General features: G+C 36.0%; 1 protein-coding gene and 1 pseudogene across 4 annotated transcripts in view; one reads left to right on the plus strand and one right to left on the minus strand.

Annotated features, from left to right (window-relative positions):
- The window catches only part of CLCN3 (Cl-/H+ antiporter 3), a 97,010-nt gene that overhangs the window by 19,255 nt on the left and 49,940 nt on the right, over nt 1-27,815 (minus strand). For all 4 annotated transcript variants that reach the window (XM_025921474.2, XM_086703877.1, XM_086703875.1 and 1 more), the window contains 8 exons: nt 20,549-20,706; nt 12,764-12,863; nt 11,222-11,409; nt 10,120-10,242; nt 8,069-8,275; nt 5,574-5,654; nt 4,120-4,665; nt 973-1,159 (listed from right to left, as the gene is read on the minus strand). In XM_025921474.2, the coding sequence (XP_025777259.1) occupies nt 973-1,159; nt 4,120-4,665; nt 5,574-5,654; nt 8,069-8,275; nt 10,120-10,242; nt 11,222-11,409; nt 12,764-12,863; nt 20,549-20,706 (1,590 nt within the window). The remainder of the gene's footprint in view (nt 1-972; nt 1,160-4,119; nt 4,666-5,573; nt 5,655-8,068; nt 8,276-10,119; nt 10,243-11,221; nt 11,410-12,763; nt 12,864-20,548; nt 20,707-27,815) is intronic.
- Nucleotides 24,921-25,552, plus strand: LOC112858205 (large ribosomal subunit protein uL30m pseudogene; annotated as a pseudogene).

Below are 27,815 nucleotides of genomic sequence, written 5' to 3' on the forward strand. Positions count from 1 at the left end.
TAAAGCTCCTGTTCTACCTGAACGACTTCAGCTCTCTTTTCCTCTAGTTTCCTACACTGTCATAGACTCAGTACTATATATAATTATTATATATTTCCTACTACTGTTTCTCAGTTTTGGTCTTATCTTCCCTTCCCAATCTGACTGTCGTTGAAGTGTGGGCCCATGTTTTACACTTCTTTTTGTATCACTCACTGCACCTAGCACAGCACTTTACAGAAAGTGGACAACTACTAAATCACCGCTACTGTGGTGAAAATGTCCTGTCCTTCACTTTAACTTGATAGCATTCTTTTGGAGATCAATAATTATAGATTTGTGATTCATTGAACAAAAGTAAGTCAAAATACCAACTATTTAATATCATAACCAAAATTCGACATTTAAATTTTAAAGTATCAATTTTTCATATCCAAGAGGACAACAGACTCGTAAGTAATGCAGTTACTTTGTTTTGCTTTTCGTTAAAACAGTAGTTATCTTTTTTAATTTTCCTATAAATGCACCTTAAATCAAAGAGGGCTGGTAAAGAACTCTTTCTTTTCAGCTAATTATAAATCACTGCAGCACCAAATCTTCAGCTTTGCTAAAATGTTAATCTCAGGAACCATGCTATAGTTGTTATAGGTAAGCCAAGATCCCTGACAATGAAAAAACCAAAAATCTCCCTGACAGGATTCAAACTAAGCCTAATTTGTACTGAGATGTTTTCTGTCACAAAGCATTACATGATGTTTAAAAGATGGTAACTACCATTAAATTTTTGTATTAACAAATATTTAGAGCAGGCAAAATGAAAACTATTACTACATAAATACTATATAATAGTGGTTTCATTTCTGTTAAAACATTCTCTTCCTCCATCCTGTACCGCCCTCACCCCCCTCACCAATTAAGCATAAATGTGCTCCCACACTCGCTCTCTTCTCTCTCAGATTCACAAACATCCATACACAGACACAGTTACATTACCTAAGCACGCAGCAGCACCAACCATGGCATAAAGGCCAGGTGTAATGCAATCAGCTCCAACCTCACACCATTCCTTAAAGATAAACCAGTCATGGTGAAAATACGCAAGCTGTTCCACCGCAATCCCCACAATCCTTCCGGCAATCGCACCAATGGCCATGCTGGGAATGAACAAGCCGGACGGAACCTGTAACAAAACCACAATGCTTAAGGGGACAGAGATCCTCTACTTATATGCTCGGAACCTAAATTATGGATTTCTAACTAACACTTTAGATTCTTTACACGTTTTATTTATATAGCAAAATCCTAGTACAAATAAAACTACAGCAAAATACTGTTCTAATGATACCTTAGTAATTCTGTGATTTCAGTTACAAAGTAACAAATAACATTCTCTAAACCAACCTAAGGGTTATTCATCCTTTAGCTCAAGGGTTCCTTAATGCCAGTCCCTAACACGATTTTCATTAATTCATGGTGAAACGGGGAAAGGAAAAAAAGGACAATATGAAGCATTTTTCATTAAACTGAATCAATTTAGTGTGAAGTACTGTCCTTTACTCCATGATTATATCCTCCCTACATATTTGTTGTTTACCAAATGAAAAAAATATTACATGCTATTCCTCAAGTAGTACAATGTAAAGAGGACAAGCTTATCAGGTCCTTCAATATTTGTTTAACAATACACACACACACACACACACACACACACACACACACACACATATGGAGAAGAGTATGTATCAATTAAATATAATGAAAAAAATAGGAATAGTAGATACCTTAAGCGAGATCATTTAAGGATTAAAATACTAATAGCTCTAAAATGTTACAGAAACGAAATAAGCTGAGCACAAAATAATGGCATGTTGAACACTGCATTAGGATCATTAAAAGGTTATCCAAATAGAAGAGATCAAAATATGTTTTACACTCTCCTGTTGATTAGGATCCTTCAGCCAGAGCACAGAGCGAGGTGAGACTTAACAAAGACCTGACAACTGTCTCCAGCTTCCTGTAGCTCAACTAAAGATGAGAAAGTTGGGATTTACAGAAAATCAACTTACTGTAGAAACAGGAGCTTTAACAGCTGCTTTAACTTGATTCACTATGATTAAACATTTTAAACTTCAAGGTTTTTCTATTATTTAACTCTTATAACCAGTGGACTAAATAGAGAACAACAGAAGAGACAGAGACCATATTTCAAAAACCATCATTACAATTTTGTTGAAATTAAGCTGTTATTCCACATAATCTACATCTGTGAAAGCATATAATCACTAGTGAATGTTAACTTAAGGAACAAGGATTAGCTGACATCGGATTCCCTATATACAGCACTGACAGCCATATGAGAATTATATTTACTGGCAAATCACTAATTAATGAATATTATTCTTTTATAAATTCACATGAAGCAACATCCCAGGGCATTAGGCCTAGCTCCCTTAAATCCTTGATGGAAAAAGACATGGTATCCATAGGCTAGTAATTTAACTCTGAGTCTGCAGTGTCCTTTCAAGCTAACACCTTATAGTAATATGATAGGTGGAATAATAGCTCCCCAAAGATATCCCTATCCTAATTCCTGTGAATGTGTTATGTTATACAGTAAGGAAGAATTAAGGGTGCCGGTAAAATTAAGGTTGTTAATCAGCTGACCTTAAAACAGGAAATTATCATGGGTGCCTGAGTAGCTCAGTTGGTTAAGTGTCTGACTCTCAGTTTTGGCTCAGGTCATGACCTCACAGTTTTGTGAGTTCAAGCTCCACATGGGGCTTTGCAATGACGGTGCAGAGCTTGCTTGGGATTCTCCCTGCCCCTCCCCTACTCATACTATCTGCCTCTCTCTCAAAATAAATAAATAAACTTAAAAAAATTTTTTTAAACAGGAGATTATCCTGGATTACTTAACTGGGCTCAAAGTAATTACAAATGTTTTTTAAATATGGAAGAAAGATTTAGAATAGGGTCAGAAAAATGAAGATAAAAAAGACTTGACCACCCATTGCTGGCTTTGAAGTGGGAGAAGGGGGCCATGAACCAAGGAATGTGGGAAGCCTCTAGAAGGCTGGAAAAGGCAAAAAAAAAAAAAAAAAAAGCTAGACTCCATAAATCCATGTGAACACCTTGATTTTAGCCCAGTGAGACCCATTTTGGACTTCTGATCTCCAAAACTAAAATAAATTTGTGTAATTTTAAGCCATTAAGTTTGTGGTAGTTTAAAACAATCATGGGAGCACCTAAATGGCTCAAATGGTTAGGCATCTGACTTCGGCTTGGTCATGATTTCACAGTTCATGGGTTCAAGCCCCATGTCGGGCTCCGTGCTGACAGCTCAGAGCCTAGAGCCTGTGTTGGATTCTGTGTCTCCCTCTCTCTCTCTGTCCCTCCCCCATGCTCACACTCTGTCTCTCTCTCAAAAAAACAAAAACAAAACAAAACAAAAAAAGCACACATTAAACAATAAAAAAATAAAACATGATCATAAATTCCCTAACACTGCTCCAATTAAGAGGTAGGTAGGCCTCTGTGACAGTCTGGACAAACAGAATGCAACAGAGGCATGGTGCATGACTTCTTTGGCTAGGTAAGAAATGGTCCTCTTGGGACACTTGCTTTTAGAATCTTGAGCTACCATGTAAGAAATCCAAATGCTCTGAAGGCACCATGCTGGAAAAACCAGAGAGAGAGAGAGAGAGAGAGAGAGAGAGAGAGAGAGAGAGAGAGAGAGAGAGAGAGAAATGTTTCAAGAGCCAGACGTTCTGAATCTTCCTAGCTTGGGTGGTAGATGACCAGCCTTAGCCATGTCTGATGACATGTATGATAGGCCACGAACAAAACATGCCCAGTTGAGTCCTTCCCAAATTACTGACCTAATATCAAGAGCAAAATAGTTCTCTTAAATTGCCAGGTTTTGGGGTGATGTGTTACACAGCAACAAATAACCATGCTCAGCAATATATCCAAAGGAATTCTTTTTTTTTCCATTATTTAAAATGAAACCCAAAAGATAAGAACTTTTTTCAGCCTACATTTATGAAATAACCACTTTTAGATAAACATTCACTGCTCATTTCACATAAAAGTTTTGAACATGCCAAGATTACTTAAATAGCACCTCACATCAGTACTTACCTTGATACCAAAAGTGAATACTGTCATTATAATTTTAAATATGAGTGCTAAGCATAACTGCCATATAGCTGAATATACTCCCAGGCCTGCTGGACGATCAGGAATATCATCAACAATTTTACTGGCATTCATGTCATTTCTGTAGTCACAAAGAGAAGAGGATTCCAGAGGACCACAGTCTGTAAAAAGCTCTTTAATCAGCTCACTGGTGTTGAGCCTGGTATATGGATTAGGGAAGGCTATCACCGCAGTAATGGCAGCAACAACAATGACTTCAAGAACAGGATACTTTCCAAATTTGGTGGATTTGCGTCGACGACACCAGGCAATATTTGCCCTAATGAAGAAGGCTCCCCAAAGCCCGCCAAATACCCCGAGGAGAATAAAAGGAAACAGTTCAAAAAGGTACCACGGTGTATGATACTCCACATAAAAAAGGACCAGACGGCTATTACCAAATGGATTGATGGATCTTAAAACAAATGCAGCCACTAAAGCAGCAAAAAAGGATCTCCATAAAGTTTTAAGAGGAAAATAATAGCTAACCTAAAAAAAAAAAAAAAAAAGGAAAAGAAAAATTAATGCTAGAATTTTAAGATGTTTCCAATATGGTATAAGTTGAATGGCGAATATCATAGTCTAATTTTTGTTGCAGCTAGAATTTACATATAATAGATTTTACTGTGGTAAGAAAAAGATTGATGTTTAATAACTTTGGCTATCACATCATTATAAATTCACAATATCAACTGGTCAAAAAATGTCTAATAATTACTTCAGACACAGCATTTTTTTATTTTCAAAATGAGTTTCACCTCCAATTCAATCATGTAGAGTGAATAAATACATCACCACCAATTCCTATGAGCTCAAAAGAAGTATTTGCCTCTTCTATATTAAAAAAAAAAGAATGCAAAAATTGGGAAAAGTAAATTTTAAAACATTCCCAGTCACATTTTTGTGTAAACATGTAAAAAGTCTTGAGAGAACAAAAACAAACTACACCAGTGACAGAACTAAAATCATCTTTTTAAATATCAATCACTGCCACAGAAATAATCATACAACAAAAACTCACAAAAACACATTAGGAATTGATTAAGTATTTTTAAAATAAAAACATGGGCTATAATTTAACAAATAGTGGTTAAATATTTTCTATTAAGTCAAATTCACTTCTGCTTACTTTTAAATATGTCAACAAAGTTAAATTTTAAATGACCACTAATATTTATACAAGAATAATATTTTTAAGACTTTTCTCAAGGTAAAGAACATGTGTAATGTATTACTCTTTATGTAAGAATACATGAAAAATAACTTTATGAAATTAAATCTTTGTTTTTAAAACAAAGTCTGCATCTCTTACACTAGTTACAAAACTGAAATGTGTGCCAAAATACATTTGTAATGGTAATTATACATAATTTTAATTGCTGTATTTTTTTACCTACCTCTTCCAGGCTAAAAAGAACTCCTCCAATTGGTGCACCAAAAGCTACAGAAACACCTGCAGCTGAGGCAGCTGATAGCACCTAAAAAGAGGATTTGGCTTATTTCGTATATTCTTATAAATTAAAATATATCAAATAAAAATTCTTTATGTTGCTTGAATTTTTGAAATGCCTCTTCTGAATTTAACTTGCATGTCCACCCACCGCCCCAAACAGAGGCAAATATTTATTTCCTCTAAAAAGGTATTTTTTTCTCTTCTGTTTTAGTTGAAAGGTCATTCATATATTCAATATTCAGTCAAAAAACATTGATGTGAGATAACTACTGTTTTCTAAATCCTACTAAAATATCCAGAGAACTTAAAACCTATCGAGTTTCCTTATTTTCACTACTCTAAATCCTGTGACAATACTACAACTGCCAATATGGAAAACCTCATCTAAAGCACAATGGCTACCCTTTATGACACAGTCTTTCCAACTAGAAGCCTAACAATAAAGTTAAAGAAGACAAAAATATCCACAAAAGCTCTTACAGACCCTCTCTCCAGCCCCCGCAGACTATCACTTGGACATTGCCCACTTTCCACCAGTACGAAGTCAACTACACAAATAAGTTCACTAAACATTTCATGTTGTAATTATTTTCCTAAGAGTCTAATTATTCCTTTCACTATTTCATTCCAGTAAATATCTGAGGCTATCAAAACATTTTCACAAATGGTCAAGTTTTACATTTCTGAAAAAGAAACTGGAAATAATCAAAATTAAATTATATACAGTTAAGAACATGATCTCCATTGTCAAGCTGCTGTCTGGCAAAACACCCAAGTAGTCATAACTCACATTTTATTGTAAGTATAAAGGAATCATTTAATTTAAAAATGTCAAGGAAGTGAACTAGGAAGAAAGCCAATATATGAGACCTTAATGCTTTCACAACTAACAAACTCTAGGCATTTATATGCTAAGGGTGAACCAAGTTAATGTCTTGTACATTACTAACCACCTACAGTGTGTATCTTAAAATTTTAAGTGATTTTAATTTCTGTAACATTTTCCTAACAAATTACATTTTGCACTTAAAATGAATAAATAAAAATAAAATTTACCCCCCAAAATATCAAGGTACAATAGCAAGTAAAGGAACTGCACTGGAGGGACAAATGCTATAGCTTCATTTTAGCCACTGATTTGTTATAATACAGTTTTAGGTTATGTTTTGTTTTGAACATACGTACAGATCCACACAGTCATAGTAGTAGTAGTGGTAAGGAGTATAGACTTGAGTCAGAAAAATAAATTTTAATCCATACTCTGACATTCTGCTGTACAATCTTGGGCAAGTTTAGCAGCTTTACGCCTAATTTCCTATCTATAAATGGGGATACCAGTGCCAAGTTAATAGGATTATTGTGGATTTAAATTTTAAAATACAAGTAAAGGACTTAGAGGCAGATACATAGTAAGCAATCAGTAATGTCAGCTATTTTTGTTAGAGGGTAATATTGGAATCACAATTATTATTCAGAGATGGAACTATAATGATCTGAAGTGTTCCACTTTTAGACTACCTGCTGCCAATGCATGAACAATGTGTTAGTACTAAACTGACCTAGAATTGTATCAACTCAAGAATTAAATCGTTTGATAAAAATATTCTACTCTTTTCTTATATTATTAAAAACAACAGGATGAAAGGGTTGTGCTAGGGCCACAGACCTCTGAGTTCTCTATTTAATGATATAAAAATATCATACCTTAAAAACCCCCAAGATGCACCATACCATCTTGGCCTACAGATTAGATTGGGAAAACAGGAAGGATTGGGCCCCCAAAGTATAGAGCCAATACAAAAGGTCTCAGGGGCCCATTTTCCTTCTAGAAAATATCCACAGCAATCTAGAATCATTAGGAAACTCTATAAAGTTTAAAGACTTCCTAGGAGATCTCAGGCTGGCCTAAAATAAATGGTAAAGGAAAATGCTCCTGAGCAGCTCAATAAAGAGGAATTCCTATACTCCCTCTAGTGTGAATCCCTGATTTAAATCTTGAGGGGTCCTTAAAGCCCTCAGAACATCTTCACGATGCCACATAGCTCTCTGCAGATGACACACATCTCTTGAGGGCATTAGACACTTCCTCCAGAGGAGAAAATAATGTTCCATTTGGGGAAAACTTCAGAGGAAGAAAGGTGTAAGGCAAAGCAAAAACAAATGGAAAGACCTTTGTGAAATTCAACTGAAACCAATGGTAGTCCATCAAAACCTCTCTAAAATATAGGGGTAACTGAGCAGCACTGGGGATGGGGTCTGAAACACATCAGAGGTACTCACAAAGGGAAAAAGAAGCAAACAATTCTCACACTTGAATTTGAACACAGAATTTATCCAAAGAGTAGAGTAAAAATGTGATCTTTATACTAGGAAATTCTCACTGATGTAAGTCTACGTCATAGATTTTTATCTGTGAAATAAACTACAAAAGACACTTACCTCCCTTTTTTTAGCTTCATTTGTGCTATACTTTGGAAAGAGGTAGGAAAAAATATTTCCACAGCAACAGGCAACATGTACCAGAGGACCTTCTTTTCCTAAACTCAAACCTGATGCCACAGCCAATACTAATGTGATGGTTTTAATCATTAAAGTCCATTTTCCCAAGTAACCTCTGATGATGAATCCACTTAAAATAGTTTTAATCTACAAAGGAAAGAATAAGACAGTTTAATTTTCTTTAAGAAACAGGAGAACTTAAGTTACTCTCTTGTTTTACTCACAAAACCACCTTGCAAAGATTTTTAGGTGGACCAAGGAACAATTCACAATTTTTCAAAAGCCTTAACTGTTATGCTACATATAATAAATCTGTATCATATTCTAATTTTAATCTTCTCAAGCAAGGATTGAAGGCAACCGTATCTCATGAACAAAACTAAAATACAAGGCCATGTTAAAGGAAATACATACCTTAATACAAGGGTTGTAATTACATAACCAGGAAAAGGCAAATATGAGTATTTCTGTTGTAGAAACATAGATACATTTCAGACATTCTGCCAGAAATAGGGAATTATGTCTTCTCATAGTACTGTCATCACATACAGTATTTTCCTGTATATTAAGAACGGTTAAGTGGCAACAGCTAAATGCTGCGTGATACTACCCCTTATTAAAGACTTTTTTTCCCTTCCTTCCTTCCTTCCTTCCTTCCTTCCTTCCTTCCTTCCTTCCTTCCTTCCTTCCTTTTCTTTTTTAGAGAGAGAAAGAGAGATCGTGCCCACACCAGCAGGGGAGAGGGCAGAGGGAGAGAGAGAGAGAACCCCAAGCAGGCTCCATGCTGAGCGTGGAGCCCGATGTGGAGTTTGATCCCACAACTCTGGGACCACGACCACATCTGAAACCAAAAGGTAGACGCTCAACCAACTGAGCCACCCAGGCACCCCAAGACATTCTTAACTAACAAAATTTTAAAAATGACTACATTTCAAAAGGAAATGTGCTAGAAAAAGCTGATAACTTACTTAAGACAGAAAAATTAAAAAGGGAAAGAAATGAGTTCCCATCACATTATTCAATATATTCTTTAAATACTGTTGATAGGGGCACCTGGGTGGGTCACAGTCAGGTGAGCATCCAAATCTTGATTTTGGCTCAGGTCATGATCTCACGGTTCATTAGTTTGAACCCCATGTCAGGCTCTGTGCTGACCGCATGGGGCCTGCTTGGGATCCTCTCTCTGCCCCTCCCCCAATCATGCTCTCTGTCTCTCTCTAAATAAACCTTAAATTAGTTAATTAATTAATTAATGTTGACTTAAAAAATCCAAAAGTTTGTACTACTGACCCACTATGATCAAATGTTTATTTTCAAGTATAAAATGGTTATAAATATTATCTACCAAATTCAAGAATTGTTAACTTATCTAGTTAAAAGACAGTAATAGGGGTGCCTGGGTGGCTTAGTCAGTTAAGCTCAGGTCATGATGCTGTGGTTTGTTGAGTTCGAGTCCCACACTGGGCCCTGTGCTGACAGCTCAGAGCCTGGAGCCTGCTTCAGATTCTGTGTGTCCTTCTCTCTTTGCCCTTCCCCTGCTCGCTCTCTCTCTCTCTCTCTCTCTCTCTCTCTCTCTCAAAAATAAACATTAAAAACAAATTAAAAAAAAAAAAGTCATAAAAAGAGAATTAACGTATTCAAGTCAGGTTCATAGCAGCAAAACATCAACTAATCTATCACAGAACTTTAGGCCACATAATAATTTTCCAGGTTTATAACTGAGTCTTCTGATATTTGTTTAGTCACGTGCTAAATTAGTGGTGGAAAAAGAAAAATCAACCCTCACAGTTAATGATAAAATGACTATGGGGAAGAATTTCTTTCAGTGATATCTATAATCAGCTTACATTTTTAAGATTTTCTTTTTCTAATTTTCTTCCTCATGTTACAAACCATTTCCCCAGAAAGACTACTTTTTCCCCCTAAAGGCAAAAGATAAACACTGTAACAATCACTTAATGATTAATGGTATTAAATATTGCATGGCTTACCTCTGGAATTCCAGAGCCACAGGCATATGGAGCAAATACCTTTACCAGGGAAACGGCAAGAAAGGCAAAACTCAAGGCCCAGAAGATGTACATTATGTAATTCATGATGTAAGAACCAGGGCCCTAAAAGGCAAAGCATTTAATAGTATAAATTTAATTTACAGTGTACCCCTAATGCAAGTGCTTGCCACATAAGAAATTTGGGTAAAACTCATAAGTTTCCTGGTTTACTTCCACATTAGTAAAAGCTTTATATGAACAAAATATTTAAGTACAATCAAAAAGACATACTCATATATATATAAAGGGCCTTAATCTATTGAATGTTTTTCCTAGCTTTTTCTTGATCCCTAAAGTCTAAATGTCAAAAATCTGCTACACTTTAAGCTCTGCCTACCCACAAACCACATTTTGGAAACAGTTGTGAAGACAAAATTGCATTCCCACTTAGATCTCATTCTGCTGCAATTTTCCTGAGGATCAAATGAGAAACAGCATACTGCCCATGTTACCAGCAAATATATTCTCTTTTTATAGCTTGAAAATTCAGCTATAACAAAACTTTAAAAATATATCCGCATATGACCACACAACTACATATATTATATAACATTCTAACTTCTACAATGTTCTTCAATATAGAACATCAAGAACAGTAAAATAATCATTTAAATACTATAATATCACAAAGAATAATCTATAGATTTCTTCGAGATATCTCCAGTTGCAAGGCTTATTTTACTAAATTTTTTGATAATTCATACTTCCTGACAATTGTGATATGTTAAGCAGTTTTAATAACTTGACTTCATATTAACTTTCTGTGATTAAACAGATCCTATCACACTTTTCTACAATAAGACATTTAATGTCATAATTGAATAGACTTGAATGTGACTATGTAGTTAACTAATACAAAAGCTTCTTGAAGATTTACATTTTACTTGCTGCAATGTATTCTCATATTTTCCAATCTATCCTATTACATTTTTTCTTTTAATGCAGCTGTAAGAATCTGTGAATAATTCTGTTAATTAAGTGAATTAGAGACTCATTTCACTGTATCAATTATTAATTCATCTTTAGACACAGCAAGACTTACTTCTGCTTGACCTATGATTAATTCTGCCCATGTTTTCCACTGTGGACATTTATCCCTCTCTTCAAATGTTGTTTCATTAGATCCCCAACAACACTGCTCATGGTTGTACCACAATGCACTAAGGCAAATGCCCTCCTTTAGGTCAGTCATCCAGTCAGCAGCAATGTCTATTAATCCAGCCAATGCCCCTGTAAAAACATGTTGAAGGTGGTAATAAAAAAAAAAAAAAAAAAAAAAAAAAAGAACAAAAAAAGTGAATCCATTTTTGGGAGGTATTTAGAACTATCAAGTTAAAAGAGTCCAAGAAAACTGGGGACTCCCTATAAATAAAGGGTCACATACGAAATATTATATAAACTTAATATTTTTAACTGTAAATAGCCACTCTTTAAAATAAAATGGCTATTCTTTGTTTGAAATTAAAAGTAGTTACATCATTAAAATTCACTGTGATTTGTAATAAAGGTGTTTAAAACACACTAAAAATATCTTTAAAAGACAGCTATCTGGCAGGAGGTTCACAAATCAGGTTATTAAAGTCAGAGTTTTTAATGTTTCAAGCTGAAACTTAATAAAATTACAAATGATCTCAATATCATTGAAATTTAATGTCCATTAGAAGTAGTGAAACTCATAGCATTAATGAATTACCCTGACAGATTTTCAGTTTTTTCTTAAATAATAGAAAATCAAATGTAGCAAGATCATGTTACTGATAAAATACAAAAATATGCAAATTTATGGTCAAAGTCTAGATCCTTCTCATTGTATGAAAAGATCAACAGGTCACAAACACAGTGGCCACAAAATTCCTGTGCATGCCAATTAGAGATAGCAGTACTTCCTTCTATTCTCCACATAAATTTTAATTTGCCTCATGTTCTTCTGGACATAATCTTCCATGGTGGAAACTGAAAAGTCATTAAAACAGTCCTTAATGTTTGTTTCCAGATCTTCAACTGCTATTTCTTAAAATCTCACACAGAGGGACTCTGTGGGCACTCTATAGCATGGTAGTTAAAATGTGGGCTCTTCAGCTAAACTGCCTAAATTTAAATCTTTGCTTGGCCACTTACTGGCTGCATCACCCTCGTCAAGTTACTTAACCTCTCGTGCTTTATGTAAAATGGTGACAATAACAGTACTTATTCCATAGGACTGCCATGTTGTTTACATACGTGTAAAGATTTTAAGGCAGTGCATGACACTTATAGGAAGCACTTAATAAATATTAGCTATTTATAATGATTTAACATTAAAAGATACTTTATTGTATATCTGGACCAAACCACATATCTTACAGATACAGAAACTGAACAAAGATCAACCAAACTGGATAAACACTTAAAGTGACAGAGCCAAGACTAGACTCTGAAGCTTCCTGCATCCTAGTCTTATACTTAAGAAAGTTTCTTGAAAGAAACAAAACAAATGCTTTTAAAAATCCAACAGGACCTGAAAAAAAAAAAATTGCAGGAAGGAGAGGAGAACTATTTATTTTTTCTGTTAACAAAAAAAGATTGCATTAAAATTTTTCTTTACCTGATGCCAATCCTGTAAGTGTTACTACTAACCATCCTGACCATGCATCATATAAGCTTTTTGTCATTTCCCATGCTGATTCTTTCTTTTTGCTGTTGATCTGAAATTAGAAATGTTTATGCTTCATTTTTCAAACTATGAATAGAAGACACAATTCTAGAATCTAAAAGTTTTTCTCACTTATTTTACATGAGACAGTAGTTGATAAACTAAATAATGGGAAAGGTGAGTTTGGGGCAGAATCGCTATGTCAGACAGTTGTTATACCCATAAACCAGATGCTAAATGTTTACCCAGAGATCTGCATTTTTAACAAAAACCTCAGGATATGAGAGCAAGGGATCCACAAACCAGAAAGAGTCTTGCCTAGGCTGTTTAAAATTGAATCAAATTTAGCAGATATACATCTTTTATATTAACAGAAATAAGACATTATAGATTGAAATGTCTGTCATTCCCTGGCCATTTTTTGGTCCTAACAATTAAATAATAATCCTAGCAGGATTATAATATTCTTTAAAAGGTAAGGTCAGTGAACAATAGTACCATACCCATAAATATAGTATACAATAGTCATGTGAGTAAAGAGGTTTACCAAAACTTGCAGGCCTGTAAATATGCAGGTATGTAGAGTTTTAATCCCAGCTGTGGGGTCCAGAGGCTCTCTTCTATCACTGTGTAAGGTAAAAGAGTCCTCTACTGAATATAGCAGAGGAAGGGAGATTAGCAGGATAGGAATAGATTTGATTTTCAGATCTCACTCTACTAAGACACAAGAAGGCAAGTCTTCCTTCTCTTAAGAATGCACTTGCTAAGCTATCCCTAACTGGCCCAAACCTCTTCTATTCTACTAGGATTGTTGCTTTAAAAAGCCATATTCTCAGCCTAGGACTTCAGTGCTCAAACTGTCCCACAGAATGGCAACAGCTGGAATTCAATGATCTGGTCTATTTTAAACCTCTGGTCTACTTTAAGCCATAAGGCCTCACTAAAAAGATTCCAGTTAAGTTCTGGGTTGAATAAGGTGCAATTTTCCACCTTCTATACCATAAGCAACTAATCACAGATACTGAGCATTCTTTAGAGGTCGAAGTTAGGTTCCCTTCTTTCAAAAATAACCATTAAACCCCATGTTGCTTTTTCTCAATGAGAGTAACTATAATGTTTTATACAATATGAGGTAAAACCTTGGAAATCATCTAAATGCTCATCAATACAGTATTGGTTAAGGGTATTGCAGTTTATCTGTGTAATGGAAAATTCTGCACTCACTGAAAAAGAATGAGATAGATGCAGTGTTGTGCAGGGGAGAAAAGCAAAGTGGATACACGTGGGTACAGGAGGCTTCCATTTACCTAAGAAAAATAAGTACATAAATACATATGCTTGTCTTAAAAAAATTTTTTTAATGTTTATTTTTGAGAGAGAGAGAGAGAGAGCATGAGTGGGGTTAAGGGCAGGGAGAGAGAGACACAGAATCAGAAGCAGGCTCAGGCTCTGAGCTGTCAACACAGAGAGTGACACAGGGCTTGAAATCACGAACCGCGAGATCATGACTTGAGCCGGTTGGATGCTTTAACCGACTGAGCCACCCAGGTGCCCCATATATGCTGTATTTTTAAAAATAAAGGGACAAACCATAAAATGTTAAAAGTAAATCATTATTTTAACAGAAGGGAGGCAACAGGTTAAATGGGACAGGGACTTTAAAACAAATAATTTGTATGTGTAACCCTAGTGGGATAAACACTAAGAACAAAAAATATTATAAAAAAAGAAAGAAAACACTAACTTTTCGGTAAGCACATCGCTGGTGACAGTGCTGGTAATATTCTTAACCTAGCGTGTGTGTACTGTGAAGTAAATCATATGGTTATATATGTGGTATTGAGATTTCTGAAATGGCTGAAAGATGATACAGATTTAAGAACTGGAGGTTAAACAAAAGCTCAATAGTACTGAATTTAAATCAGAAGGTTCCTATAAACTTATGAAGCTAGTAGAAAACAATGGCCAGCCCAGACACTAGAAAGACCTCTAGCGCCGGCACTGCCTATAAACCATTTTCCTTCAAAGGAAGCAGGGTCCCTGGGGAAAATGGCTGACTCCAGGCAGGAAACATGTAAGATGAAGTGGGATCATCTTCTTTTCCCAGAATATGCCAAAATCTACTAAGCATGTGTCAGAGGAGACAGGCATCAACCTAAAGAAGTTCCCACTGGCCAAAAATGGAATAACATATGCATCAATAAGGATAATAACAGTGATGATTAAAACACATCTAATATGTTTAAATCTGTGAGTGCATGAAGATACAGAAACAAAAACCAAACAAGCAAACAAAAATCTCATTGGTCAACTTTGAGGATTCTAGGGAACCATTTAATTTCAAACCTTCTCCCTTTTCTGTACAATCTGAACTTCAGGGAACCCAAATAATTGGTATGAAGAAGGTTCTCCTTATAGAAATTTTCAAGCTAATAAATAAAAAAAGAATGACAATTAAATTAGTGACATTTTACAAAATACTGAAATAGTAATATTTGAAATGATATAATGTTGATTTGCTTCAAAATCTGAGGTAGGGGGCTATACAAGTATAATAAAAAGTTTAGGGGGAGGCACACATAGGTGGCTCAGTTGGTTAAGCATCCGACTCTTGATTTCGGCACAGGTCATGCATGGTCTCACAGTTTCATGAGTTCGAGCCCCACATTGGGCTCCATGCTGACAGTGCAGAGCTACGGCTATTCTCTCTCTCTCTCTCTCTCTCTCTCTCTCTCTCTCTCTCTCTCCCCCTCTGCCCCTCCCCTCCTCACCCTCTCTCTGTCTCTCTCAAATAAATAAACTTTAAAACAAATTTTTTTTTAAAGTTCAAGGGGAAAAGAGAATTGGGTAGGTATATATGCACTGACACAGAAAGTTGGTGTTTTTTTTAATGTAATGTTTTAAAAACAACAGTGAGAACATTTATGTGTAGAATTTCCCAGGTTAAAAAAATGTTGTTTATACAACCATAGATCAAAAGCACAGAAAATGATACTTGACCTATCTAGAAAGAGATGATTGGTAAGATTAGCTAGGACACTGACTACTTCATATTATTATTATTATTATTGCTATTTTTTAATGTTTATTCATCCTTGGGGGGGGGGCAAGCACTAGTGGGGAAGGGGCAGAGAGAGAGGGAGACACAGAATCTGAAGCAGGCTCCAGACTCTGAGCTGTCAGCACAGAGCCCAACACGGGGCTCGAACTAACGAACTGTGAGATCATGACCTGAGCCAAAGTAGGACGCTTAACCAACTGGGCCACCCAGACACCCCTTCATATTATTTTCTAAATGTCATGTTATTTTAAATGTTTTCAAGAACTATGGACTACCTTCAAAATCAGACGGAAAAAAACTGTATTGTGGTTTCTTTTAGTTTTAATTTGCTTTAAAATCTTATGAACATGATGTCTTCAGGATACTTTCATACTACCTCACTTTAAAACACATTTTAACTGCAACTGCAGTATGTTAATGACTTTGTAAATATATGTAATTCTAAGTACAAATGATTTACCTAACAATCATATGAGATGCAGGAGTTATAGTATGCCTGCATTAGGCACACTGGATTAAAACACTGGATCTTATAATGTTGCCACAGACACTCTGAGGGTCCCTGAGACCTTCTCAAGAGGGCTTCAAGGTCAAAACTGTTTTCATCATAATATTAACACTGATGTGCCCTTTTCACTGTTTTGACATTTTCACTGATAATGCAAAAGCAAATGCAAAACAGCTGCTCCTCAGCACAAATCAAGGCAGTGGCATCCAAATGTACTGGTAGTCATTACATTCTTCACTGCCACGTATCCCAGCAAAAAAGAAAAAAAAAAAAAAAAAAGTAAGTAAACACCAGTCTCACTTAAGAATGCCTTTGATGAAGTAGTAAAAGTTATTATGCCTCAATCATTGAGTCTTTTTTATAGTATGTGTGATGACTTAAGTATATATAAAGCCTTCTGATACATACTGAAGTATGAAATTATGTCTTGAGGAAAAGCATTTAAGTGACTTATTTGAGTTGCAAAATGAACTTGACACCTACACATGGAACACCATTTTTACTTGAAACAAGGACACCGAAGAATGGTTTTTCAGACTTGAGAATCTGACAGGCATTTTCTCAAAAACAAACCAAGTAAGCCTGTCATTTCAAGTGAAATAAGAGTGTATTTGTTTCTAATGATAGAATTTGAGCTTTCAAGTAAAAATGAGAATTTTGGGAAATTTGTTATCTATCACTCTAAGCATGACAGATTCCCAATACTTAAAGACTTTTCTAAAGAGATCAGGATTGATATTAACAAATGTATTTTTTTTGATATTGTACAGTGAAACTGAAAAGTGTCAACACTAGAAATAACAGCATAGATCAGTGAATATTTTCCAAATGATCACTACATGTTACAAAATTATTCATTAGAATTGAAGGTGAACTAACAGATTTCAATGTAACAAAGACAAAGGGTCCACTGATATAGTTTCAGATTACACTGGCAACTAATCTTTAAGAAACTACCACCTGTCACTTTGGTACAGTATCAAAGAATATCCACAATGATACAAAAAGGTTATTAAAATACTCCTAGCTTTTCTAACTACCTACCTATATGAGTTTGGACTTTCTTCATATATTTCAACCCAAATAACATCACAACAGACTGAATTCAGAAGCAGATATTAGAATCCAGCAGCCTTTAATAAATAAGACAATAATGAGACTTATGAAAATATAATGTCACTCCCTCACTAAATATTTTTATTTTGGAAAATACAGTTGTTTTTCATAAAAATGTTGTGTTTTCAGAAATATAAGCTTTGATGTTAATGTATAATAGGGGTTTGGCTACTTTTAAATAAATTAGCATTTTAAAAAATTCTTAGTTTTTGTATCTAACATGGTAAATATCAATTAATATAACAACATAAACTAAGTTCCTTCACTATCCTCGGTAAGTGTTTAGAGTTTAGAGTTTAACAGTGTTCCAAGATGAGGTATGCCTGGGTAGCTCAGTTGTTAAGCATCTGACTTCAGCTCAGGTCATGATCTCACAGTTCATGAGTTCAAGCCCCACTTGTGGTAAGCTTGAGCCTGAGCCCACTTCAAATGAGCCCCGCTTCTTTCTCTCTCTCTCTCTCTCTCTCTCTCTCCCTCTGCTCCTCCTGTGGGGATTCTTTTTCTCTCTGCCCCTCGCTCATTTGTGCCCTCTCCTCTCTTTCCCTCTCAAAAACATTAGAATAATAAAATATAGTGTTCTGAGATGATAAAATAATAAAATAAAGTAAAATAAAATAAAATAAAATAAATAAAATAAAATATAATATAATAAAATAAAATGTGTTCTGAGATGAAAAACTTTGAAAATCACCACTGGATTGTATTGGGTCTTCCAGAAAAGATTAATAATGAGTGATGAATCTCAGAGGTTATACTTGTCATGAACAACATAATCTAATTTTAATTTCAACTTTAATATACAAATATACATTAGTATGAAAGATTATAACTAATTTGTACAAGCAGTTATTTTCATTTACAAGTAAATTTCAGACCTCAAAGTTATAATGGGCCTATTAGAATTTGGAATTTCACTTTTCAAAGAGATTTTTCTTTTTAAATTAATTTTTGGACTACATTGTATCAATAAGTTACCGTCCACAAGTTGTACTTTTTAGTAAATGCCACTCTTTTTTCATGAAGGTTTTTTATTTAATGAATAAAAACAGTGAGGGGCACCTGGGTGGCTCAGTTGGTTGAGAGACCGTCTTCGGCTTAGGTCATGATCTCACGGTTTGTGAGTTCGAGCCCCACGTCGGGCTCTGTGCTGACAGCTCAGAGCAGGAGCCTGCTTCTGATTCTGTGTCTCCCTCTCTCTCTGCCCCTCCCCCACTCATGCTCTGTCTCTGTCTCAGAAATAAATAAACATTAAAAAAAATTTTTTTTAAGTGATCAACTTTATAAATTTTTTCTAATTTAGAAGAAATTTAGGTATTTAAAAAAATTTATTTTTTTAATGTTTACTCATTTTTGAGAGAGAGACAGAGTGCAAGCAGGGGAAGGGCAGAGAGAGAGGGAGACACAGAATGAGAAGCAGGCTCCAGGCTATGACCTGTCAGCACAGAGCCTGATGCAGGGCTCGAACCCATGAATCGTGACATCACGACCTGAGCCAAAGTCTGAGGCTCAACTGATTGAGCCACCCCGGCACCCCGCTCCTAAAAAAAATCTTTTTAAGTGTATTTATTTATTTAATTAATCTCTATACCTAACATGGGGCTCAAACTCATGACTCCGAGATCAAGAGTCACATGTTCTTCTGATAGAGCCAGTCAGGTGCCCCTATTTATTTGATTTTTGATGTTACAAATGGAATAGTTTACTTCTTTTTTTTTTTAATGTTTATTTATTTTTTAGAAAGGGAGAAAGAAGGAGACAGAGTGTGAGTAGGGAAGGAGCAGAGAGCGAGGGAGACAGAATCCAAAGCAGGCTCCAGGCTCTGAGCTGTCAGCACAGAGCCTGATGTGGGACTTGAACCCATGAACTGTGAGATCATGACCTGAGCGGAAGTCAGATGCTTAACCAACTGAGCCACCCAGGCACCCTTGGAATAGTTTTTTCTAAAGAAATTTTAGCCAAACTCTTTACCCAAGATGTAACTGAAATATACACTTGCTATAAAAACCACTGGAAATATTATTGCAATATAATATTTTTTTGATTAGTATTCATCACAATACTTAATATGTCCTTTACAGGACTCAATTTGAGAATCTCAGAATTGAAACCGAGAAAGGGGATAAAAGAAAATAGCAAAATCCCATGAAATTATCTCCCAATAGGTTTCTTCTTTTGCAATAATAAGAATTATATAACAATTTTCCTCTTTTTTTTTTTTTTATGTTTATTTACTTTTGAGAGAGACAGAGACAGACTGTGAGTGTGTTGGGGCAGAGAGAGAGGGAGGCACAGAATCTGAAGCAGGCTACAGGCTCCGAGCTGTCAGCACAGAGCCTGACGCAGGGCTCGAACTCACGAGCCGTGAGATCATGACCTGAGCCGAAGTCGGATGCTCAACCAACTGAGCCACCCAGGCGCCCCAACAAGTTTCCTCTTTTGCTGTAGCTGCTGTGCTACCCAAAATGAAAAATTATGCTTACTTCTATACCTTGATCTTCCTCCCCAACTCACAAGCTGTATTTTCCCAGCCCTTGCTTTTTTTTGTCTTTTTTTTTTTTTTGTCTTATAAATACTTAACACTTCCTTGATTTTAAGCTACCTCAAATCCTTTCTGGATTGATCCCAGAAGTAAATTAAAAAAAAAAAAAAAAAAAAACATATACAGAGGGGCACCTGTGTGGCTCAGTCAGTTAAGCATCCAACTTCAGCTCAGGTCATGATCTCACAGTTGGTGGGTTTGAGCCCCATGTCGGGCTCTGTGCTGACAGCTTCTCAGAGCCTGGAGCCTGATTCAGATTCTGTGTCTCCCTCTCTCTCTGCCCCTCCCTCACTCATGCTCTGTCTCTCTCTCCCTCTGTCAAAAATAACCATTAAAAAAATGTTTTTAATTACATATATAGAGAAAAAATATATAATACTTATAAAATGTAGAAATTTAACGAAATGTACTTTAATGCATAATATATATTTTGGCAGCTTGAGATCACTGGCAAAAATGTATTATTAAATGATGTAGTTATGCACTATATTAACAATTACTGAAAACACTTACCCGTCTATGCCTTTCTCTGTCTTTACATTTCTCTCGCACCCAATCAATAGTATGGAAATCATCATATGTACCAACACCTGGAATTGGTTCATCCAAAAGATCCAACAAGTGTGTAGAACTGTTAATGCTGCCTCCATTTGTCATTGTATAATGAGTTCCTACAAAGCAAAAAAGAAAAATGAATATGCTTTATGAGAGACAATGATGAACTACATAAGCTTCTTAGAAATTCATCAGTAATTCATAAAGAAATAGGATCACTCGAAAGGCAATAAAACGGAAAAAGGAAAACATCCAAAAAAGTTATCCAAAACTTAGAAATAAGGCAAAAAGACCGTAGCAGGTCTCTTTAAACCCACACTAGAGTATCAAAATAAGCCTGAGGAAAAGGACTTTATTTTCTATTGATTAGGGCATAGACTCTGTAAAGTTGAATAATGACTTAAAGAAGATTGATAAATTGAAAACGTCTGCTTTCATCTGGCAAAAAACATAATTGAATTTCATCTAGTAGAAAAGATAATACTTAGAGTTGTAGTGTTGGGGTATTTTGTTTTTTCCTTGTAAGAAAATTTCATTCACTGATATTTTGTCTCACATATCCTCCTCTAAGTCATCTGTCACCAAGCTAGTTTCCTCATTAGTATTAAATAAATCTTTGACATGTGCTCACTATACATTTATAAATGTAAGAGACTTAAAGGTACCAGGAAGGACAGTGAACGACAATTCACAAAAAAAAAAAAAAAAAAAAAAAAAAAAGAAATACAGATGGCTTTTAAATTTAAAAAGTTCAATCCAACCCAAAAAAGAGAAATGCAAATCAAACCTACAATATCATTTTCCTCTATCAGATTGGTAAAGATAAAGAAGCTGGCTAATGCACTGAGTTGCAAAGTTATGGGGAAAGAGGGCTTGCCAGAAAATTATTAAAGTATAAACTAGTATAACCCCTCTGAAAAGGCAAAGCTACCGAGATTTAAAATACACAGACACTCTCAAACCCAGCTTATCCACTTCCAAGAATTTTTCTTGCAGTTACACTTGCATAAATCCATAAGTTATGCACAGTGTGGTAAAACATCTTACTGTGTGCTCTAGAAGGAAAACAAACAAACAAAAATTAATGCACAAGTGCTCATAATCTAAAAGGAGGGTCAGCAAAAGAGCCAGAGAGTGAATACTTTAGGCTTTGGAGGCCATATAGTCACAGCAATGCAACTCTGCCATCATAGCACAAAAGAAATCACAGACAATATAGAATAAATGGGTATGGTTGTGTTTCAATAATACTTTATTTATGAAACAGGTGAAGAGCAGCATTTGGCTCAACCCTTAATCTAAAGTCTCTACACTACAAACAAAAGTCAACTGAAGACATTTATTAAGAATTTTCAGGGGCGCCTGGGTGGCTCAGTCGGTTAACCATCCGACTTTGGCTCAGGTCATGATCTTGTGGTTTGTGAGTTTGAGCCCCACATCGGGCTCTGTGCTGACAGCTCAGAACCTGGAGCCTCCTTGGGATTCTGTGTCTCCTCCTCTCTCTGCCCCTCCCATGCTCATGCTCTCTCTCTCTCTGTCTCTCAATAATAAATAAACACTAAAAAAAAGTTAAAAAAAAAAGGAATTTTCTACTTGAGGCACCTATCTGGCTCAGTCGGTAGATCTTGATCTTGGGATTGTAAATGCGAGCCCCACGTTAGGTGTAGAGATTACTTAAAAATGAAATCTAGGGGCGCCTGGGTGGCTCAGTTGGTTGAGCATCCGACTTCGGCTCAGGTCATGATCTCGTGGTTCGTGAGTTCAAGCCCCGCGTCAGGCTCTGTGCTGGCAGCGCGGAGCCTGGAGCCTGTTTCGGATTCTGTGTCTCCCTCTCTCTCTCTCTCTCTGACCCTCCCCCGTTCATGCTCTCTCTGTCTCAAAAATAAATAAACGTCAAAAAAATTTTTTTTTAATTTGAAAAAAAAAATGAAATCTAAAAAAAAATTAAAAAGAATCTTCTCCTTAATGGCACTCTTCTAGATAGAAGATACAAAGATAATAAAAATATTGTCCCTGACTTCAATGTAATACTGAATATTGAACTAATAAACTTAATGTCTATTTACTTCTACCAAGTAGAAGAGGGTTCTCTCTTACCTCCCTATTTAATATATTTGAATATTTGCCTTGGAATGTGTAAAACTTCTAAAAAAATAATAGTATATTGATTTCAGTGTTTTGGCAGAAGTACTCCAGGAATAAATAATTTATCATTCTTGGCTACGGGTTTAAAAACCCAATCTCTGCAAGAGCCCATGTTGATTTACATAAAACAACTTTATACTTTTGTACACTAGCTCTTTCTTCTCTCTACCCTGATTTTACTCGCAGTTTCCACTTGGTAAAAGCTGGCTGAAAGGCCACAAATTTTCTTAAGGAAATAACTACTGGAGAATATAATGAATATTTATAATGCCTTGACTAATTTGAGAATCTCTGACTCTGCTTTCCATATAATATTATAACTGGTTATTTAAAAAGATGGTTTTGGAGGAACATGTCAAAAGACTCTGTGGCCTTCTGATATGACAACATCATTTCCGGCCAAAGGAAAAATAAAATAAGCCCAATTTGAGGGAAATCCTACAAAATAATGGGTTACATTCTTTAAAAATGTCAGTCATGGGGCGCCTGGGTGGCGCAGTCGGTTAAGCGTCCGACTTCAGCCAGGTCACGATCTTGCGGTCCGTGAGTTCGAGCCCCGCGTCAGGCTCTGGGCTGATGGCTCAGAGCCTGGAGCCTGTTTCCGATTCTGTGTCTCCCTCTCTCTCTGCCCCTCCCCCGTTCATGCTCTGTCTCTCTCTGTCCCAAAAATAAATAAACATTGAAAAAAAAAAATGTCAGTCATGAAAGACAAAGAATGACTAAGGAAATGTTCTAGATTAAAGGAGACTCAAAAGACATGACACCTGGACAGAACACGTGCTGCTGGATTAGTAGAATGTAGACCAAGAAAAATGCTGTGTTTTGTTTTCTTGTTTTTTTTTTTAGAGAGCGAGCGAGTACAAGCTGAGGAAAGGGGCAGAAAGAGAGAAAGAGAGAGAGAGAAAATCTTGGCTCAGTGCACAGCCCAACACGGGGCTCAATCCCACAATACTGGGATTATGACCTATGCCACAATCAAGAGCTGGATGCTCTTGATGGCAACTGACTGAGCTACGCAGGTGCCCCTCTTTTTACTATTTTTCAACATCTCTGAAATGAAAAGAAAATCTTTTTTCTTAATTCTACTATGTAATATTTTGCAAACTTCCAACTCCCCCACCCCATGTTGCCCTTATATGCATAGAGTTCCAGAACATGGACTGCTGATCTTAATTATTATTCTTCTATTCAAAAACTAAAAGGCAAAATTTCTGTATCACTTAACATACATCCACACGATACATCACCAGCCGCAAGATAAGAATTGTCAAGCTGTTTGTACCACAAAGAGGATAAGCAAATGAAGCATGTAGTACTCTAATAGACATAAGCCAGGAAGTAGAAAAGCAGACACCCGTTTTTATGAGGTAGCAAAAGGTACAGCTACACAATAAAAAAGATTTACATTAACTCTCTGGGTCTTGTCTTTAATGATTTTCAAACAGTCAATCTGCAGAAACTACTCTGACATCTAATTTACAAAACTATGCAGCAATTCAAAATATCTGAAAACCAGAAATAAAACTTTAAACCACGGGACCTTGTGAACCAAAGTTTTGTGCTTTGGGGTTTTTAGGTAGTGTCCCTTAGAATTGAGGCTGCTACAGAACATGTTAGCATGAGAATTAGCCAGAGCAGTTTGTGTGCCCAACAGGCTGTTTGTAGGTCAGTCTGTCCCTTCACCTCTATTTGCTTCTACATAACAGAGCAATGGTGTTTGGAAAAAAGCAGATTATAGGCAGAAGTACCGATTGGTATTTTGGTTTTGGGGGAGCCCACAGAAACAGAGTCACTGTTTCCCCTCTGAATTACTTCTAAAAAAAGTCTGGGTCATTCTTGTGACTCCTGCTATCAAATTGGCTTAGATGGTAACAAAGATAGATTTTGGTATGAAAGTAAAATAAAAACTTTTGGCTCAGACAGCAATGACTAAAATATTTCTTTGGCTCTGGTCAAGTTAATTAAATGGAATCCCCAGGAAAAGAAAGGCAGACATTTCAATCTGGCTTTAATTTCTCTCCTTTTGTCCTCTTACTCATTACACAGGGCTATTACCGACAATTGAAAGACATCACACTGAATGTGAAATCAGCATTTTTTTTTTTAATTTAGAGTTTGTAATTGTGGAGTGTTGCACTTGGTGGTCTGTCCTCTGCTCTGCTTCCCTTCGTTTTTTAACTACAGAGGTGGGGTCGTCTCCATTTCCAAGACACATTTGCCCCACAGATCTGTCCCCTATTTCTCATATCTCTGAGGAGAGCAGTCATCACACTCATGGCAGGGATTTTGAGCTCAATAGTTCAGAGGCCCTCAGACAAACTACAAACTGTGACGAAGGGTGTGGAGTCTCTCATTTGTACAGACTGGATTTGTCACACATGTACCAAGTCAAGAACTCCAGATAAAGTGTTTCAGCCTTCACCTTCAGATAATGAAAAATACGGCGGGAATCTATAGCACCCTCATAAGCTGCATATTGTTACCAGACTAAAAAGTAGAAAAAGATGTCCATATTGGGAAAAAGATATACTAAAGATGCTTGGGTTAGAAAAAGCACATATTCCTCAAGTTCATAACACTAGCCCTTCAGGTAATGCAAAACTGAAAGTGGTTAAACATTTGATAAGAATCAAGTCCCTGAGGTTGCCACAAGGACTTCCAGCAGAGGAGGATACATATGACACATGCCTCAAGAACACTGGGGAATTAGTAATGTGGTGGCATCTAAACCCTATAGATCAGGAAGCAGTCAAGTCCCAATGCCAGAGCAATTTCATTTTTAAAAACATAAATCATTTTTACTTAAAGAAAGTGTAAGGGGCGCCTGGGTGGCTCCATTGGTTAGGGTCTGACTTATGGTTTGTCATGATCTCATGGTTTGTGAGTTTGAGCCCTATATCGGGTTCTGTGCTGACAGCTCAGAGCCTGGAACCTGCTTCAGATTCTGTTTCTCCCTCTCTTGTTTTGTCCCTTCCCTGCTCACACTCTTATCTCTCTCTCAAAAAAAAAAAAAAAAAAAACCATTAAAAAAATTATTTTTAAAGATAGTGTGAAAGTGTTTTCATTAAAATATATTTTAAATACTAAAAAAAGGTTTATAATTGCAAAAGGATTACTAAATAAAATCCAAGAAAAGTTAAATAAGAGTTTAAAGAAGAGTTAATGCCTATCCTTCTCAAACTATTCTGAAACATAGAAAAGGAAGGAAAGCTTTCAGTGTTTCCATTCTGTTAGGCCTGCATTATCCTGGTATCAAAGCCAGGCAAAAACACTACAAAGTAAGAAAATTACAGACCAACATCCCTGGTGAACATAGATGCATAAAATCAACAAAATATTACCACACCAAACATATATTAAAAGCATGACACACCATGATTAAGTAGACCTTACTCCAGGGATGCAAAGATGGTTCAATATCCACAAATCAAAGTAATATACCACATTAACAAAACTGATAAAAATCATATGATCATCTCAACAAATGCAGAAAAAGCATTTCACAAAATTCAACATTCGTTTATGATAAAAACTCTCAACAAAGTGGGTACAGAGGGAACACACTGCAATCTAATAAAGACTAGATAGGACAAAACCAAAGCTAACATCATACTCAATGATGAAAAGCTGAAAGCTTTTCCACTAAGATCAAGAACAAGCTTTGTACGATAATTTGAAATCTGGGATTTCAAACCTCTAGCTTTGTTGTTCTTTCTCAAGATTGCTTTGGCTATTTATTAGTGGTCTTTTGTGGTTCCATACTAATTTCAGGGTTATTTGTCCTACTTCTGTGAAAAATACTATTGTTATTTTGATGGGGATTGCATTGGATCTGTAGATTGCTTTGGGTAGTATAGACATTTTGACAATATTAAGTCTTCCATGAACACATGAATCCATGAGCACTGCATATCTTTCCATGTATTTGAGTTTCTTCAATTTCTTTCTTTAGTGTCTTATAGTTTTCAGAATACAGGTCTTTTACCTCCTTGGTTAAATTTATTCCTGGGGTTTTTTGTTTTTAAGATGTATTTGTGAATGGGATTGCTTTCTCTTTTTTTTAAGTTTATTTATTTATTTATTTATAATTTATTTCGGGAGAGAAAGCATGAGTGAGGGAGGGGCAGGGGGAGGGAGAGAGAGAAAGAAACAGAGAGAGAGAGAGAGAGAGAGAGAGAGAGAGGGAGAGAAAATGAATGAATGAATGAATGAATGAATGAATCTCAAGCAGGCTCTGCATTGTCAGCATGGAGCCCAATGTGGGGCTCAAACTCATAAATGTGAGATCATGACCTGAGCCGAAATTGTATGCTTAACCAACTGCACCACTAGGGGGGCCCCAAGTTTGTTTATTTTGAGAGAGAGAGTGCACATGCCTGTTTTAACCAGGTGGGGGGGGGAGGGAGAGGTGGGGGGGAGGGAGGGAGGGAGAGAAAGAATGAATCCCAGCAGGCTCCATGCTGTCATCACAGAGCCCAATATGATGGGGCTTGAACTTACAAACCGTGAGAGCACGACCTGAGCCAAAATCAAGAGTCAGACACTTAACTTACTGAGCCACCCAGACGCTCCTAAATATTCCTAACACAGCATTTCTTTTTATACAGTTCACTGCAACCTAGATTTGTTTATAAAGTTTAACTTACATATATTAAAATGAGACAAATACAAATAAATTATGTATGCTAATAAAATTTTTATAAGCAACAGCTTATGTGACCCAGCTTTACCTCTCAATTTCATCTTACACATGAATGAAGCATATATCTTGTGCAAATTAAAGTACATACTTACATGAATATAATGTATGTGTGTGTGTGTGTGTATAAATTACATCTCTCCCTTTCCTAAAATAATACTTACAGGGTTGGCTAATTAGGAAATTACTATATGGCTTTCCTAAAGCTGATATCTCAAAAGGAATCTGTAAGACAAAGAGATTTATGGGATGAAATAAAGGTGGTCAGGCCACATTACCCTGATAATGCCTTTCTTTGAACTCAGTAAAATCTCTTCTTAGAGTTGCATTTTATTAACACAAAATGACATCATTTACCCTGGACTTCCCATTTCCCAAAGC

This window comes from Puma concolor, chromosome B1 (assembly GCF_028749965.1).
Source record: "Puma concolor isolate L17-30 chromosome B1, mPumCon1.1.hap2, whole genome shotgun sequence".
Lineage (NCBI taxonomy): Eukaryota > Metazoa > Chordata > Mammalia > Carnivora > Felidae > Puma > Puma concolor.